Genomic DNA, 18,647 nt, shown 5'->3' with positions numbered 1-18,647 from the left:
CTAAAAATTATGGAACATTTACAGTATATTAACCCTCAAAGAGCTAAAGAGGCACTAATGAACAAAAGCATCTATTCATCTAAAATGTTTAATAACTTTTGGACCACTGATCTTGTCAATACTTGTGAATAATTCACTTAAAATGCAGTTTCTTTGCTCTTCATTGTCATCAGACATGTCTTATTTGGATGATCAGAGTGAACAGGGAACAACTGTCATACTCTGCAACATTGATTCACCAATAAAATATTTGCTTTTATGTTCATGATACTGTATATTTTCCTAAAACGGTCACTTTTCAGTTTTGTCTGCTTTGATATAACAACCTTTGAATTTACTCAGAGGTTTTATGAACATCGCCATAATCAGTAAATTAAATATAGAAAAATACTTGATTTACACTGAAAAATTCAAAACACAGAGAACAATATTGGAATAAATGGTGATAAATCACTTAGGAAAGGTTGAATGTAGAAAACATTTATTTGGATATGAACCCAAAAATAGTTCTGGGTCTTTAAGGGCTAATGATAAGTTAGCAAAATGCATTTAATATATCTCTGGGGCATCTAAGACAAATATCACTTCAGAAAATTGCTTAAGTGAAAAGAAGAATGGCTCCTAATTTGTTGTGTTTTGTAAATAAATGCAGTTTGTCTAAAATAGAACTGTAACAAAGAGGAGGCAATACATGATCAAATTACGATTAATTATTTATGAAAAACACAAATTGATGTAATTCAGTAGGTTAATAATCATCATCATCATCATCATCATCATAATAAATAATTGTATTTATAAGCACCTTTCAAGACACCCAAGGACACTGTACAGCAGAGGATAAAACAGACAATGCATAGAATACAAAAAAGTAAACAAATGGCTAAAAGACACAAATAAAGACCACACAAATAAAGACTGCATAATTACTTAATTATTTCAGTTTGCTGAATAAGATGGAATCAGCTGAAGTACAAAAGTTTCTTAAAGTGAAAAATGTTGATGATTTAGCTGAGATGGTTTAAAGTAAGAAATTTTACAAAAGTGGAAACAATGAAGTTGAATCAAAAGGTGAAACAGATTAAAGCAGCACACAGTGTAAAAGGGTTAGAATATTTAAAGTCCTAATCAAAAATAAATGAAATAAATAAATAAATAAATAAATACTGACTGCACATTCTGCACAGATTACATCTAATCAGTAAGAACTGAAACCCAGCTGGGACAAACGTGAACTGCTGTTGAATTGTTGTTGAATTTAGTGAAAATAGTGCATATTGTTAAAATGAAGAAGTGAGGTTGAAGAAGCTGAAATAATTTAATACAGAGATCATTGTTAAAGTGGAAAGATAAAGTTGAAAGACTGGAAATAGTTAAAAGTACAAAAGTCAAAAGTGAAAAATTTAAGTTGAGTTGAATGAAAAGTAAGAAAAAAAAAAAAAAGAAAAAAAAAGATTAATGAAGGAAACATTGCATAATATTGCATTAAAATTAGACAAACTTGAAACTTTGACTTGAATCAGGGGATTAAAAAGTGTGAAGGAAAAAAATGTGCTAAAAACTCTTTCATCGTTGAGACACTTTGAAAAGACCTTGAATCGGGAAAAAAAGGCTAAATTGAAATAACCAGGTTGAATCAGCAGCTAAAAGAGTTTAATCTAGAGAACCCTGTAAAAAGAAAGTCTGACTAGTTAAAACTGGTTAAACACAGATAAAACTGATGTGGCCTATGGGACTGAGGTTTAAAACCTTAAGATGCAATATGACATGTAAAATTTGTGAAATGTGAAGGAATGATGAAACTGAATTCAAAGTGTCTACAGTGTGTGTGGAATGTGTCCTCTGTGACCAACGAGAATCCAATTAAGTCCAACCAGGTCTTTCGGGGTCAGTGCATGGTCATGGGGGCAGATAGGAGCAGCTTGTACACACAGATGAGGGATAAGATTATTAATTTGATGAAGTATCTAGATCACAGACATGTTCTACCAGCAGAATAGCATTAATATGTGCTTTACATAGAATTTTTTTATTACAAAGAAAATATTTAGATATCCCCTATGGACCTGACCCATATCTTGCTGAATGAACTGTGATTTTATTTAATAATAATGTTTTTTTTTTTTTAATAATTTGGTTGTTTCTATTTATTTATTACTTAACTCGATAATTTTGTTCTTTGTAACTAGTTGATATAGGCAAGGCAAGTTTATTTGTATAGCACATTTCAGCAACAAGGCAGTGCTTCACACAGGACATTGAAATACAATGACAGGGAAAAAGAAACACATTTAAAACATTATAAAAGAAACATGTAAAAGGTGATTAAAAACAGCAAGTAAGAAAACAACACATAAAATCAAATAAATAAATAAACACACATGTTAAAGTAAGAGTTGCAGTGCAGAGTTTCAAAAGAGAATATAAAATTTAAAAAGTCAAAAGCCTTTTAGTCAAAGGCAGCAGTGAACAGGTGAGTCTTTCACCTTGACTTAAAAGAACTCAGACTCTCAGCAGACCTGAGATTTTCTGGTAGTTTGTTCCAGATATACGGAGCATAGAAACTGAACACTGATTCTCTATGTTTAGTTCTGACATTGGGAACACAGAGCAGACCTGCACCAGATGACCTGAGTGGTCTATATTCATACTTTTTTTTCTTCAACTTTATTGAAAATATTCAGGTATACAAGACACATAAATTTTGAGCAAACAAACATCAAGATGTCAAAAAGAAAAAGCATTTGAATTTGTTCACTCTGTCACAGCAGATGAATGTGAACAACTGATGTTATGTGGATTTGTTACTGGTATTATTTGTTATAGGTATTATTTGTGTGAACGTGGTATACGACATTTTGTTCATGCTTTCTTATATTCTTCATTTCATAGGTCTTATGTATCTCATTGTTGTGTTTTGTGTGTTTTTTTTTTGTAGTTTTGTTTGTTTTGGGTTTTTTTTCTCTCTCTTCTGCCCAGTTTACTCAGTTCTGGTTGTAGTTATTGTCACCATTATAATTGTCTCCATGGTTGTTGCTGTTTGTATTGTTGATACTTTCTTGTGAGGGTCTTCGCCACCTTCTTCTCTCTTGTTCTTTCCCCTTCTTCTGCCCCCCCCCCCACCCCCACCCCCCATGTCAGGTCCAGCATCGAAATGTGGTTCAACAAAACTCATAATAAACACAGTAGAATATCAAAGGGCGCTTCGTATATTTTATGAAGTTACCCATGGCAAAGCAAATTTGTTCAGCACTGGGAGGAACCAGACTACCATTCTGCTGTTAGGACGCTGGACAAGACAAGTGGGAAAAAAAAAAAAGAAGAAAAAAAAAAATGTAGTGTGAGATACTCCCTGGTAAAATGTCCAAATAAAAGAGGATACACAAGCAAAGGTGTCAGAAAAATGGGCAATGATGACTGGGAGTACATTTGGTGTTGGCTGCTGCCTTATAGGTACAGACAGCTGCCTGTCAGCCAGCTAAGCCCATAAAAAAAAAGAAGAAAAGAAAAAGCATTTGAATAAATAAATTTGAGAAAAAGATGCATAGATTTAAAGACACGAGGCAGAATAGACAAATAATACTATTAAAAAACAAACAAAAAAAGATATATTCATACATACAGTAGTATATTGCAGTAGGGGGATGCAACATCTGAAACATGGCATCCTCGCATTGCCTTTACGTGCAAACGGAAATTAAAGGTGTTACCAAGTTTGTACTAAAAAAAGGCTAGCCCTACGATTATTTAAGAGTTGTGTTATATACAATTCCTGACTAAAAACTATGTAAGTTTTTTTTTTCCAATTTCATTTCTCTAACAAGCTTGTCTTTTCCATTTTTCATCTCAAGGCAATACTTGTAATTTTCGCAAAGAAATGAAGAGGATAAACTCAACTAAAAAAAACAAAAATACAAACAAAAAAAGCAATAATTGTGTTGCAGTTATACCAAAAAAACCCCCCCAAAAAATCCACAAAGTTACCGTTTCCATTTCATCATTAAATATCTGTGAGTTCGTAGCCGTGTCTCTACAGAGAACAGGAGATTACGAGGAACTCAAAGGCATCGTGAGCAGATGGAGGCCGGGCCACGGTCTGCTCTGCCTTCTGCTGCCGAGCTACGGATGCCCGTCAATATATGAACCACAACACAGAGAGCAGCACCGTGGCCACCCTTCACCATGAGAACTGTACAAAAGTAGAACCCTCGAGTAAGTTCTACTCTGATACGATTTCAAGGCCAGATAAGTGCCACCATACGTTAGTGTAGCAAAAAAAAAAAAAAAAGTAGTTTGACAGGCTGACGTCATTGTTAGCTAGCTCCTTTGCTGGCTACAAGTGCTACTTGCTAACCGCTAGGATAAAGTCAGCGACAGATTGTTAGAGCCGCTAGCCTTTTGATGTTTCTCATTCAATTAATGTGGACAGCTGGCTAACACCGCTAGCTAGCATCACTACTTTAGCATGATATGTCAGCCTGTAACTAGGTAGTAACGTCAACGTCAGTGAGCATAAACTAAGTGAGGCGCTCTGATTTGGACATGGCCTGACTGAAGCAATATGACTTTACGGTTTAATTAGCCGTTTATAAGAAAGTATGCCTAGCTAGCAATGCGTACCATATTTTTACAGTATAGTGTTAGCTTGCCGGCATCGGATTACTGCACTGTGGTACAACTGTGCCCTGCCCAGCAACGTCAGTCAAACCATAGCGCATAATGAGTGATCATTATGTTCAAGTGAAGGTTCAACTCGAGCAAATGAAATCACTCGTCCAGGATGCAGAAAAAGAGGGTGTGGATACTGAGGAGCAGGTGCCAGTGTCCTCTCCTCCTGCTTCTGTGTCACCAGATCCTCCCAGCATCACCATAGCAGGGACAGATGCAGCCAACACCTCCACCAGTTGCAAGAATAGAGGCAAATCTCGTGGTAAGCCGGCGAAAGAAGACAAAAACTCATGTGGTAAACATATTTCTGTGACATTGCATAGCCCCGTAGTTATGAAAAACCTGAATAGGCTAGGACATGAACGGACGCTTCACATTAAAGGGACTGGGAAGATCCTGCAGGGCAAATCGGAGCCTAATGGGAACTATGTGACCATCCATCAGTCCAAGAACATTCAAGATGCACGGCGTGAGGACGGATTTAAACTTGCAAGGAAGAAGAAGCCAGTGACGGTGGATACCTCAAAAGCCAAAACCTCTTTGGAGGCTCTGAAGTTAAGCATTAAGCAGCTGAAGTGGAAAGAGGTGCGTTACATGACAGAAATGTTGAAGTTTTCCTGCTGTTTTGTTTAACCCTTTCATGCATGAATTATGAGAACCTTAGTCAAGATTTTTTTTCCTGATTGTTTTTATTCCTCTTTAGGCATGAAAAAAAACTCAATGCAATTGAATTTTTCTATGAATCTAGTTTTCTTGGAGTTACAAAAATGTCCACTAAGCTGGACACAGTGTGTTTAATTTTTGACGCAAAGAAACATGTACATTTACTGGTATTCTGTGTGAAAACCATGAAGTAAAAACATTCTAATGCTGCTAATCTGATCTTTTCTTACATTTTAACATGCTCTAATACTGGTCATTATTCACTTCATGGAGATAATATGGAGAAAAAAAAATCTTTTTCTTGTTAATTACAGTCTAATAACAATAACAAGCAATTGGTTTACACTCAAATATGTTAGGTCAGGTTTATCAAGAACAGCAAAGTTACAGTAATGTTATCAGTTGCAATGTATGAGATGGTGCATAAGTGTTCACTGTGTTGGCTGATATGGAACTAAAACAACCAAACCCATGAATATACAAGAGAACAGCTGGAGAAGAACTGTCCACTGGAGTGACCAGTATGCATTAAAGGGTTAAAAGAAAATCCTAAAGCAAGGGCACTGTTCAGCTCTAAACCTCTGTGCACTAAAGGGATGATGGTTTAATGAAGTAATTCAGTGATGAAGTGCCCTTGTGCACAGTTAATGGAGCTTTTAATCCTTCCACAGTTGTTTGCTGTTTATTCCCATTGGTAATCATAGTGGTTGAGGTCTGAGGTAACTATAATAGTCATTATAAAAGACATGTATTTTATGTGATGTTTGCCTTTGTAACAACAGTATGCCATCATAAGCTTAACCCCATACAATGCAGTACACCCTTGTGAAGACTTGGTAGCAGTTTTCTCTTCTCATATTGTTTTGATGAAACAAACCAGGTAGTTTGAGAGTTTGATTAAGTAAAAACTACACAAACCATATCTGTGCTTAGCAAGGACTAAAAGAAATAAGCAGTAATGCACCTTCTCTACATACTTTACTCTGAAAGTCATCACTTAACAGCATACGTCCTGACTATTTCATCTTTGTGAATGGAAACAAAATTTGATTAAATTTGTTTTAAGCTGAGTAGCAAGTAGATTTTCAACATTTTCATCTGCTAATGTACTAAATAGTTAGGGACTGTCACAATTAAATTTGATATGATGGTAATTGTCCTCTAAATAGTTGTAATTAACAGTCTTAATGTCTTCTGATATCTTTATGCCGCCACTCTTTGTCAAGTAATAGTTTAATTACACAAATGTGGAATAATAGACTTGTGGAGCTTACAAAATTAATTATATTTCTGTTTGTGTTTTTGTTAATACAAAATAGAAAGTCCTTTATTGCACAACTCAACCAGTATACAAAATCTAATCTACTTTTACTAATTTACCGTGTACTATGGATAAAAATAGCCATGATTTAAAAATGGGCAGAAATGCCTTTACTTACAAATACAAAGCTCTTTATAGACATATTGGACTACTGTTTTTGGTGTGACTCTCTGGACTTGTTGATTGATTGATTGAGTGGAGTGGTGAGTTTACCAGTGACTTTTTAGATTTTTCATGTAACTGCCTTGTACCACCACATTTTTGCAACACATCTTGCAAATCCTGTTGTTTGGCCCATGTTATTTGCTCTAATGGTGAGCATCTTTACCATTAAACATAAGTTCATTATGTGAATTCATGAATCATGTAAAACCTGTGACATGTGCTTTTGGTGTCAAATTTTTTGTAGACCATTTTACCTCAAATTGCAGTATCATGATACTGGCTGTATATGCTGCTAACTGATTTTATTGCCAGCATCCCTGTCAACATTTGCATGGAAGAAATATTATACAAGCCTGCACATTAATAATTCGACAGCTACAGTCAATTTAACCCCAGCCACACCTCAGCTGTGTATGAAATTACATGACTGTTGATGAAAATTGTTCAAATAAAATACACAAACTTTAAATCATTTATGAAAAGGCTAATTGATAGGGCCTTTAATACTCTGAGCCACAAATGCCATGTGGGTAGTCCCAAAGCCATTTGAATGTGATGCAATTAATACCTGCTTTCAGCTATTATTACCATAGTCTGCATAATGCATGAGGAGCATAGAAGGCCGATGCGAGGAGACAAGTGAAGTAAAAACTCTATTTATTATCGGTGACCACAAAGTGACATTTAAACCCTTTCAGGGCTCGTATGATATTCGATAGATGCCTGAAACAATAGACGAGGACCTATACATTACCTCTGTTTGCTCTCGTGATGCACCCCCAGCGCAGGCACGAGCACCATAGGTCATGTGTCATCTTGAAAATACCTGTCAACCTGTCTTAAGTGGTTGAAACTGGAGAAGCTTGGTTCTTTTTTTTTCTGAGTAAATGATGAAATGAACACTAAGTGGTGGTAAGCACTTATAACAGAGTTGTAAAACACCCAGTAGTTGTACAAGATTTATAATACAGACGTTGAAAAATTAGCAAAATTGCAAACTTCTCCATGAAAAAACTGAATTTCCCCCCTGGGGATTAATCAATAAAGTTCATGTCTGTATGTATCTGTAAAAGCACTCAAAGCATGTTGTGTTTATCATATGAATTGTTTTAGATTATTCAGTGAAGTAACAATTTGTGTGGTGTGTGTAATACAATTGCAGAAGACTGATGCTGTATTTTTTTTTAAATCAGACTTTAGAAAAATAATCTGTTCTCATTTATGTGTCCATCTTGAATTATTTATAAAGTGCATGATGGACTGTTTGTCAGGTTTCATTCATAATGCGGTGTCTCTTATTCGTTGCTCATAGAGACAGCTGTCAACTGACTTTCAGCGTGTGGCATTGCCTTAAACAGTGGGAAATGATTAGCTGTAAGCTGCTCTAATCCAATAGACCCTTTAGTCCTCTTTGAGGCACAGAGAATGGCCTGCCCGAGGCTCTGAGTGACAGCTTAAAATGAGACTAATAACCATACATTTAATCATGAGCTTGGGATTTTGATGAGGATCTTTCAGATTAAGCTGGCATTTTGGATTAGTGTATTAATTTTAAAAAGTCTGCCACCTAGAGGCAAGAATAGACCATGTTTGGAAAATAATTAATAATGAACTAACTGGCCAATGCTTGAAACATCCTGTCAATGGCATCTGTTAAACTTTTGAAACTTTAACACATTGTGGTGTTTTAAGTATTCACACTAAATGAATTCACAGAGTGGCTCAGGAGATGAACTTGGCCCACCTGTGATTAACAGCACTGGTCTGGTCTATTCCTTCAGACACACATGGGATGGCTATTTTTGGCTCCTGATCTTTAGAAACTTGTCAAATTAATTGCCCTCCTTCCCTGATGAGATTAGACATTTATATGCCGGAACCTCTGGGGCAGTATTTATAGCAGACCCTGACTGTGGAGCAGGGTTTCCCTCCCTGTTTAACGCATATGGACCAGATCAAGCGAAAGTGAACATCAGTGGGAAAAAATTTAAGTTTCACCCATCATTTCTCATAGGCTGATTTTTTTTTAGATCAACAACTCTATTTTATGGAACTGTTACAACATTTCAGTATCACTTGTAGAAAATAGGATGTAATTGATTATGTAAAGTTATACATCTGACATATATGTAAATGCACTATTAGCTTTAATGTTTTTTCTTGTATAAGTGATATTTTAAGTCTGTGAATCTGTAGAAACAAATTATTCAATAGTAGAAGAATATAGAAAGGTTCTATACAATCAAATTATTTGTAAAATATGCTTTGCTATTAGCTGTATATATTACTTTAGTTGTAATATGTATATTAATAAAAGTTTATTAGCATATTTGTAGTGTTTTAACTCCAAAGTCTTTTATTCTGACTACTGAACAATGTGACAAACTGCTGTCCCCATGTCACAGTTCGCACCTGTCCCCATCATAACATATTTGTGTTCATAAAACTTATTCAAACATTTTTATCCAATAGTTTAACATCATAGCTAAAGCCCTCTGTTTCATGTAAGATCAATTTCTTATGAGAACAGCATGTTTTGTACATTTGCGTAAAGTGAAAAAAAAAAAAAAAAGAATCCCGTGTCACGCAGCAGTAATTTAAGTATTTTTACCCCAAAATTTTATTTCTGTAAATTGTAATGTGTCATGCGAAAGTACTTACTGAGACCTATTCATGCATGTATTAAACATGGAGATAAGTTATTTAGTTTTCAACACAGAGCTTATTGAACATGAAATGTGTCCCTGTGCCACCGCTTGATCTGGCTCATATGTTAACTCATGAATGACTGATATTTTTTGACACAGATCTGTCTTAAAGCTGGGCAGTGAGCAGGGTGCGGTCACTGGCTTTTTTCAGACCTGGCAATACCTTGAGTTCTGAGTGATCCCATCATACAGTATGTGACCACCTCAAAGCATGTCTGTTCACACCTGGTGTTACCATATGTCTACAGTGGTCACATGGGATTGGGTCATCACATCCCTACTGTATGTGCAAATAAACAAGCTCATCTGTAGCTTTAACCATAACACGAGATTTCATTTCAACATAATTAGATTCACTGAAAAAATTACCAAGTTTAGTATGAACAATGCAATGCAATCTAAAACAAAATAGATTTGCAGCTGAAATTAGCATCTGTAAGTCAAGAATTACCTCTAAGTACCAAAAAAAAAAACCTCAGACTAATACAAAAGCCAAGTAAAAACTAAAGAATTCTTACATAAAAATACAATTAGAAATCTTAATGGGTCCTAAAGCAAAAAGTTAAACTATAAACAAAAAACATTTACTCATATGTAATAAGAGAAGAACGTCCTGCTAACAGCAGATGTATCAACATCAAATAAAAAAGATAAATAAATTCAATTTAATCATAATTTAATTAACTGAAAAAAATTGCAGTTATAATGAACAATGCAACAGTCTTAAACAAAATAGATTTGCATCAGAAATTAGCTTCTGTTACTCAAGAATTACCTCATAGTACCCAAAAAACTCAGACTAATACAAAACCTAAAAAAACCTAAACAATTCTTGCATAAAAATAAAACTAGAAATCGTAATGGGTCATAAAGCCAAAAGTTAACTAAAACTACAAACAAAAAATGTTTATTCACATGTAATAAGAGAAAAATGTCCTGTTAACAGCAGATGTATCAACATTTAATTAAAAAAAAAAAAAAAAATTAAATTTAATCGTAATTTAATTAACTGAAACAATTAGCAATTATAATGAACTATGCAACAGTCTTAAACAAAATAGATTTGCATCGGAAATTAGCCTCTGTAACTCAAGAATTACCTCGTAGTACCCAAAAAACTCAGACTAATACAAAACCTAAAAAAACTAAATTCTTGCATAAAAATAAAACTAGAAATCTTAATGAGTCATAAAGCCAAAAGTTAACTAAAACTATAAACAAAAAATGTTTATTCACATATAATGAGAGAAAAATGTCCTGTTAACAGCAGATGTATCAACATTTAATAAAAAAAATACTAATAATTTAATCACAATTTAATTAACTGAAAAATTACTAAGTATAATGAACAATGCAACACAATCTAATTCAAACTAGATTTGCAGCTGAAATTAGCTTCTGTAAGTCAAGAATTACCTCAAAGTACCAAAAAAAACCCCAAAAACTCAGACTAATACAAAAGCTAAATAAAAACTAAACAATTCTTGCATAAAAATAAAACTAGAAATCCTAATGGGTCCTTAAGCAAAAAGTTTATTAAAACTATAAACCAAAAACATTTGTATTCACATGTAATAAGAGGAGAAGAATGTCCTGCTAACAGCAATTCAGTTACAGTAAATGACTCTCATGAGTACAAGGAATACAAAAAAAAAAAAAAATCAATAACCACTCCTGTACCGTATTCATTCACTGGATGACCTCATATAATAGAGCACAGTGTGTATAAAAACAGCTCCAGGTCACTTTACACATAGTGGAAACTGTGATAGTGCATGTGATCTGTGGATTGGAGGGTGTGAGTGTGGGCAGGAGTAGAGGTGTGGAGGACAAAAGTAGGATATCCTCGCTCTCCCAAATCCTTTTATCGTACCACATCCTCTCCTCTTGACATGCTCATCACAACCGAACACGCACTGCCTTCCATGTTTGGGTAAGATTATCCCCGTACTCTGTAATCGCCAGAGGGACAAACCCCATACGAATGTCCTGAGTCATGCTAAAAGATTAAGGTTCCAAAAAAAGAGGCTCATCTACTGTCAGTTATCATCACAGATCTCCCCATGTGGGTCTGTTCTCCCTTTCACTCTCATCTCTTTCCTGACTCAGTTTCCTCTGGGGAGACGGGCGGCCTGTGATATCTACTGGCACGGCGTATCCTTCCATGACAACGAAAATATCGTCTCAGGGCAGGTGAACAAGTTTCCAGGTACATCAGCGCGCCTCAAGTCTCTTCCTTGATCTCACCGCTAATGCTGAGTTTGCAAAATGACGGTTAGATGTCAGTACTCGGCGTTGGTTTTTTCAGTTAAAGCTATACTGATCGTCATTGCATCAAACCGTGTCATGCTATAGTTTTAAGCCATAAAGACCCAAACATCCACTGTCAACAAAAAGCAAGTATTGATCTAAAACGTTCATCCACTAATCCTATCAATACATCCAAATAATTGGTGCAAAATACAGTTTGTCGTCTTTTCATAGTCATCAGATATGACCCATTCGGACGTTCAGAGGCTCCGTAGTTACTGTGGAAACACCGTCATCTTCTACAACATTGATTCACCAGTAAAACCCATGGAATTTGATCAATGACAATGGATGGAAACACTGGGTTCATGTTCCGTTATTGACATTTTACTGAAAAAGTCACTATTTCTTCAGTTTTTCTCTGTTTTGACATAACAACCTTTGACTTTACACAGAGTTTTTATGAAAATTTACACGGCAGTCAATTAAACATAGGAAAATACACGATTTCCACTGGGGAAAAAAATGCAAAATTCAGAGGATAATATTATAATAAATGGTGATAAATCACTTAGGAAAGGTTAAATATAGAGAACATTTTTTTTTTATTGATTGATTTATTCTGAATATGGTAATGGTACAAGCTTCCTGATTGCTAATTGACTTCTTTGCACAGCATAATATAGAAATGAAAATTCAAGGAAGCAAAAAATAATTATACACACAAAAGAAGAAAAAGAAGACAAAGAGTCATATTTGGAAAAAAAACAGAAAAAAATTCATTTAGTAACTGCCACAAAAGTCACACCAGGTCCTTATGGGTTAAATTTTACTTTACATGTTAATGCATGAATAATAAAATTTGCATTCACTTTTTGAGCACAGATATTGAAATACTTCTACCTTGTCTTTGTGCATCACAGGGATGATCGAAATGCTGAGGAAGATCAACCTGAGCCGTGCAGTGCGGACTATGCAGGACCTGTTCCCAGAAGAGTACGACTTCTATCCCCGTTCATGGATTCTGCCTGAGGAGTACCAGCAGTTTGTCACACAGGTATGTGCGCTCAGCGGGGGAGTGTTTTTACGGCTTTAATGTCAATATCATTCATTCATTCATTTCATTTATTTCGTTCATGGTTGTGCATTTCATCAGCAGACATTCAGTAATCATCAGGTGAACAAATATGTACACACCCATGCTCAGAAAGGAGCAGGATGAAGAAAAGCTTGTATTTCCTGTCCCCTTCTAAATAATAATAGTCTTAATGGATAGCTATACACTTCTAGGTATAAAGTCAGACAAACCAAACAAAATACATCCAAACATAATACAAAAGGAATACAAAACCAAGTGCAAAACCACGTATACAGGAAGTGCAAAACAAAATGTCAGTATATACCTGACGAAGTGATGCCAAACCATTACGATACCAGACCAAAATTAGTAAATAAATATGTCACACTATCAAATATTATCAATATCAAATTGTGTATTGACAATATGTACATGTGCAAAATGTTCAGTTTTTTGCAAATTACTCTGAAAGAGACCATTAATGCAGGGTTCGTACGGATGCTTGAAATACTTGAGAATGTTTGAATTTCAGTGTTGTGTGTTCAAGGTCTGAAAAGTGCTTGAATTTCACTTTAAGTGTTGGAAAGTACTTGCATTTATAACTCTGTGATGTGACTTATTTATTTATTTTTAATATGAACTCTGCCAGGTTAGATGGTAAGCCAAAGCTTCTTACAGGGAGGTGGTACATTTTGAAAAATAAAACTTTATGTAAAAAAAAAAAAAAAAAAAAGAAAATTACCGGATGCTCTCCAGGTACATTTTTATCTTAATCTTTGGTGCGAGTGTGTCTGAAGAATACCAAGTGGCTTCCTTTTTTGGATAAAACTTTGTCTCTAATTTCTAAACTTTTTGCTATTATTAAACATCATTTTAGATGTTTGTACTATAATACAATCTACATCATTGCGATGGAAGTGAAAAATGTAATCATGAGTATATGTGTTCCTGTGGATATGTTGTATGTATAATATTATTACATTATTGGCTTCTACAAGGCGCTTTGAAACTAACTGTCTTTTTCTCTTAATTTTTATGACTTTTTATGGCTGACTAAATGGTGCAGGACAGCAAATGCAATACTGTGTCTTGTATTAAACAGATTTGTGAAACCAGGAGACACTTTCAACACTTGTTACTGTGACACTTTTGTAAGAGAGCCAAGGTCAAGCACAATAAAAAAAAAAAAAACTAATTTAGTTAATGAACAGTTTTGTAATCTTGCCTTGAAACAGGATGAAAATGAAAAAAAAGTTCCAAAGTAAAAACTTTACAAGGCTTTGTTTACTGTATTTCCCACTGTTCAGATCATATTTATTAGTGATGAGACGCGTGCATGCGAATGAGTTTGTTTTTCTCTAATCGGCTACAGTAGATAAGCACGTCTCAGCCAGTTAGCAAGAGTGTCAAAGCCTAGACAAGCCAACAAACAGCTGACCGTGGAAGCATGTCAAATGGAATGCGATGTTCATCAAATTAGGTAGAAAGTTGATGAGTGAAAACAAACAGTAACATGTGTGTCACGTGTTTGATTACTGAGGTTTAATTCGTCCAAGCCATTTTACCAGATAGGAAAGAGTGTGTGTAAATAATACATAATCATATTTAATGACAGAAATCAGTCGGCTTTTATCGACAGACAGTTTGCCGGATACTGGCAGATGTCACTTCCTTTTATCAGGGACGATATCAGTGAGAGCTTTTCAATTTTAAATGGTGAATTGTCTTAATTACTGATATGGTTGCAAGAGCAGATGTTTATTTTGGCGGCACTGGTTGAAGATCATGCACAGCAGCTTTACACTGTGTCCAGCAGGGGGCACCAACACATCACAGTTTACTTCCACTTTTCATACAGAGCATGAACTAGATCAGGGGTGTCCAACTCATTTTCTTTCAGGGGCCGCATTCAGCCCAGTTTGATCTCAAGAAGGCCAGACCAGTAAAATAATAGCATAATAATCTATAAATAATGACAACTCCAAATTTTTTCTTTTTGTTTTTGGGCAAAATAATAACATTATATGCTGAAGATGTTTACATTTACAAACTATCCAAACAAAAAACATGTGAAGAGTCCAAAAAACAGAAGTTTCTTTAGAAAAATATGTGCAATTTTGTATTTATTTTTTTATTAAAATTTTCATTCAGAACAGTCTCATAACATATTACACGGGACATCATTGGTACAAAGTACTATGTTTTCTTTTTTTGAAAAAGAAAAAGGGTGTCAATATTGTTCACTGAAAGGAAGAAAAAGAAACAGAGAAAAAAGGTAATTTGTGATTCTTTGATGTATGAATATTGTCATATAAACATAGACTTTGCAGTGTGATACATAACAGAGGAGTAATTAGTGAAGATCAATGCTTTTCATGGCCATTTTACTTTGTAGAACAATAACATGAATAGTAAAAAAGATTATACATGCAAACAAACATATTTACTTTTACCTACGCACTCACATTTATCTACATGTATAAGTGATTGTGGACGTGTTCATGAAGCACACACATGCAAAAAAAAAGGAGTAATATAAATAAAGTAAATAAATAAATGGATGAATATGTGCAGTTTTAACAGTTTTATGCCTCAACTTATCATTTCTACATGTGCATTATGAATCAGATCTACAAAGGCGCAAAACATTTAGTAACAGGCAGAATATTGTTAGAATTGCACTTAATTTTCTTTAGACATTTCAGGTTATTCACATTTTATTGTTAAAAGGTAGTTTGTAAATATTTTCGTGATTTAATGTTACTTTTTCCACATTAAATTAGGAAAAAAATTTGTAGTTGTCATTATTTATAAGTTTTTATGGTATTATTTTACTTGAGATCATATTGTTCTCTGTGTGGCCCCTGAACTAAAACCCAGACACCCTTGACTGTTAATATCTTCAGTGTAATTTTTGCACCCGCGGGCCAGATTGGATCCTTTAGGGGCCCCCGTTTTGGCCCGCGGGCTGCACATTTGATGCCCCTGAACTAGATCCTCAGAACACAGATGCAGAAACATGCTTAGATGATGCTTCTGGTGTTTTCTGTAGATTCGCTTGGTGAAGGAGAACGATGCCACAGTGAATCCCACCTTCATTGTCAAGCCGGACGGGGGTTCTCAAGGGGACGGCATCTACCTCATCCGTGACCCCAGTGACCTAAAGCTCATGGCAGGTTCACAGGCCAAACAAGCCGTAGTCCAGGAGTACATTCAGAAGCCATTACTCATAGACAAGCTCAAGTTTGACATCCGCCTCTATGTGCTCATCAAGTGTCTGGAGCCATTGGAGATCTACATTGCCAAGGAAGGCCTGACGCGTTTTTGCACCGAGCCCTACCAGGTAGCAAGGGACGACGCCAGATCTCATCCCAAAAACTTAAATCTCACGTCGAGGAAATAATCACACAAACCCCCCTCGTTCTTTTTCTTCTTCTCCTTCTTCATTTCTGCAGGAGCCAAGCCAGAAAAATCTGAGCCACGTCTTCATGCACCTGACTAACTATTCACTCAATGTCCACAGTGGCAACTTCGTCCACTCAGACAGCCAGAGCACGGGCAGTAAACGCACCCTGTCCAGTGTGCTGTACAGGCTGGCCGCTAAAGGCGTGGACATTAAGAAGGTGTGGTCGGACATCATCGCTCTCGTTATCAAGACTGTCATCGCCGTGGTGCCTGAACTCAAGGTCTACTATCAGGCTGATATACCTCCTGGCAAACCTGGACCCACGTGCTTCCAGGTGACGAGTGTTTCATTTACAGTTTTCTTCATTTTTACACAAAGCGTCTAGAGGCTGATAGTGGGTTTTTGAAGTAATGATATGGCAATTGTTATTTAGAGCAGGATGAACCGCTCCTTTCTGGGAAAAGAAATCAACGCTCAATGTCAAACAAAAAGTAATTCATCAGTCAATCGGGAAATGAACATCATCATTCAGTGAGAGACTGATCCACTGCAAAAATCAAAATCTTTTCAAGTGTAATTTTTCTCATTTCTTGTCAAAATATCTCATCACACTTGACATAAGACATAATCACCTAAAGGGTAACTTTTCGGTGAGAAATAAGGAGTTATTTTTGGACAATAGTTCTTGAAAATCTTATTTCAAGAAATCATACCAAGATAATTTTCCCTTGTTCCTTTGGCAGATTTTTCTTTGCTTAATTCAAGATTTTTTTTTGCTTAATTCAAGCAAAAAAAAAATCTGCCAATGGAACAAAGGAAAATTATCTTGGTAAGATTTCTTGAAATAAGATTTTCAAGAACTACTTTCTAAAAATAAGTTCTTATATCTCACTGAAAAGTTACTCTTCAGGTGATTATGTCTTATTTTAGATGTGATGAGATATTTTGACTAGAAATGAGAAAAATACACTTGATAAGATTTAGATTTTTTTCCAGTGTACCAACTAAATGCACCACTGAAAGACACAGGAAATCATTCCCGCCTGTGGCCATCAGACTGTTTAACTCCACCTTATAACTTCATAATTATAATTCAATCAATCAAATTTTATTTATATAGCGCCCAATCATGACAAAAGTTATCTCACCACTGTTTACATATACAGCCAGTCCAAACCAGACTCTCAAGCCAATTTACAGAAGCCCAACAAAATCCTTCAGGAACAAACACTGGTGACTGGTGAGGGAAAACTTTTAACAGGCAGAAACCTGGAGCAGACCCTGACTCCTGGAGGATGGTCTTCTGCCTTGACCGGTTTGGGTTAAAGAGAGAGGGTAAAGGAAGAGAAAAAGAGAGAGAGAGACTGGGGGAGAAGGGGGGGAGTAGGGGGAGACAGATAGATGCAATGGATGCACAGCAAACTGAACTTGAACTGTCAAAAAGTGGATCAGCTGGTGCTAGTATGATTATCAATAACTGGAACAAATGTCCATAACTGTTAATACTACTCCTGCAAGTACAAGTCTTAACAGTGGATATACTACTACTACAACAGTTAGTACAAATGATAGAAACCACTACCATTTATAATTACACACAACTATATTTTTGCACACTTATGTATATTTCTTTAATTATCATATTGATAATATATTGTCTAATACATATTGTATAAATTGCTGTTCTAATTTACTGTCTTAATAGAGTGTTTTAATATATACAGGGTGGGGAAGCAAAATTTACAATGAACATTTAGTTGTTTTTTCTCAGCCGGCACTACGTCAGTTGTTTTGAAACCAAACATATATTGATGTCATAATCATATCTAACACTATTATCCATACCTTTTCAGAAACTTTTGCCCATATGAGTAATCAGGAAAGCAAACGTCAAAGAGTGTGTGATTTGCTGAATGCACTCGTCACACCAAAGGAGATTTCAAAAATAGTTGGAGTGTCCATAAAGACTGTTTATAATGGAAAGAGAATGACTATGAGCAAAACTATTACGAGAAAGTCTGGAAGATACTATTAAAGAAGAATGGGAGAAGTTGTCACCCGAATATTTGAGGAACACTTGCGCAAGTTTCAGGAAGTGTGTGAAGGCAGTTATTGAGAAAGAAGGAGGACACATAGAATAAAAACATTTTCTATTATGTAAATTTTCTTGTGGCAAATAAATTCTCATGACTTTCAATAAACTAATTGGTCATACACTGTCTTTCAATCCCTGCCTCTAAATATTGTAAATTTTGCCTCCCCACCCTGTATATATATATGTACATATATACATATATATATATATATATATATATATATATATATATATATATATATATATATATATATATATGTGTGTGTGTGTGTGTATATATATATATATATATA

At 35.3% G+C, this 18,647-nt stretch overlaps 1 protein-coding gene across 1 annotated transcript in view; it reads left to right on the top strand.

The window, feature by feature from the left end:
* Positions 1 to 4,092: 4,092 nt before the first annotated feature.
* Positions 4,093 to 18,647, top strand: part of ttll11 (tubulin tyrosine ligase-like family, member 11) — a 34,005-nt gene continuing 19,450 nt past the window's right edge. The window contains exons 1-5 of the mRNA XM_030150239.1: positions 4,093 to 5,253; positions 11,635 to 11,734; positions 12,699 to 12,832; positions 15,906 to 16,196; positions 16,309 to 16,593. Of these exons, the coding sequence (XP_030006099.1) occupies positions 4,720 to 5,253; positions 11,635 to 11,734; positions 12,699 to 12,832; positions 15,906 to 16,196; positions 16,309 to 16,593 (1,344 nt within the window). The 5' untranslated portion in view covers positions 4,093 to 4,719. The remainder of the gene's footprint in view (positions 5,254 to 11,634; positions 11,735 to 12,698; positions 12,833 to 15,905; positions 16,197 to 16,308; positions 16,594 to 18,647) is intronic.

The sequence above is a fragment of the Sphaeramia orbicularis genome, chromosome 12, assembly GCF_902148855.1.
Source record: "Sphaeramia orbicularis chromosome 12, fSphaOr1.1, whole genome shotgun sequence".
Taxonomy (NCBI): Eukaryota; Metazoa; Chordata; class Actinopteri; order Kurtiformes; family Apogonidae; genus Sphaeramia; species Sphaeramia orbicularis.
The sequence above is the reverse complement of the archived record's forward strand: the minus strand, read 5'-3'. Positions and strand labels throughout refer to the sequence as shown.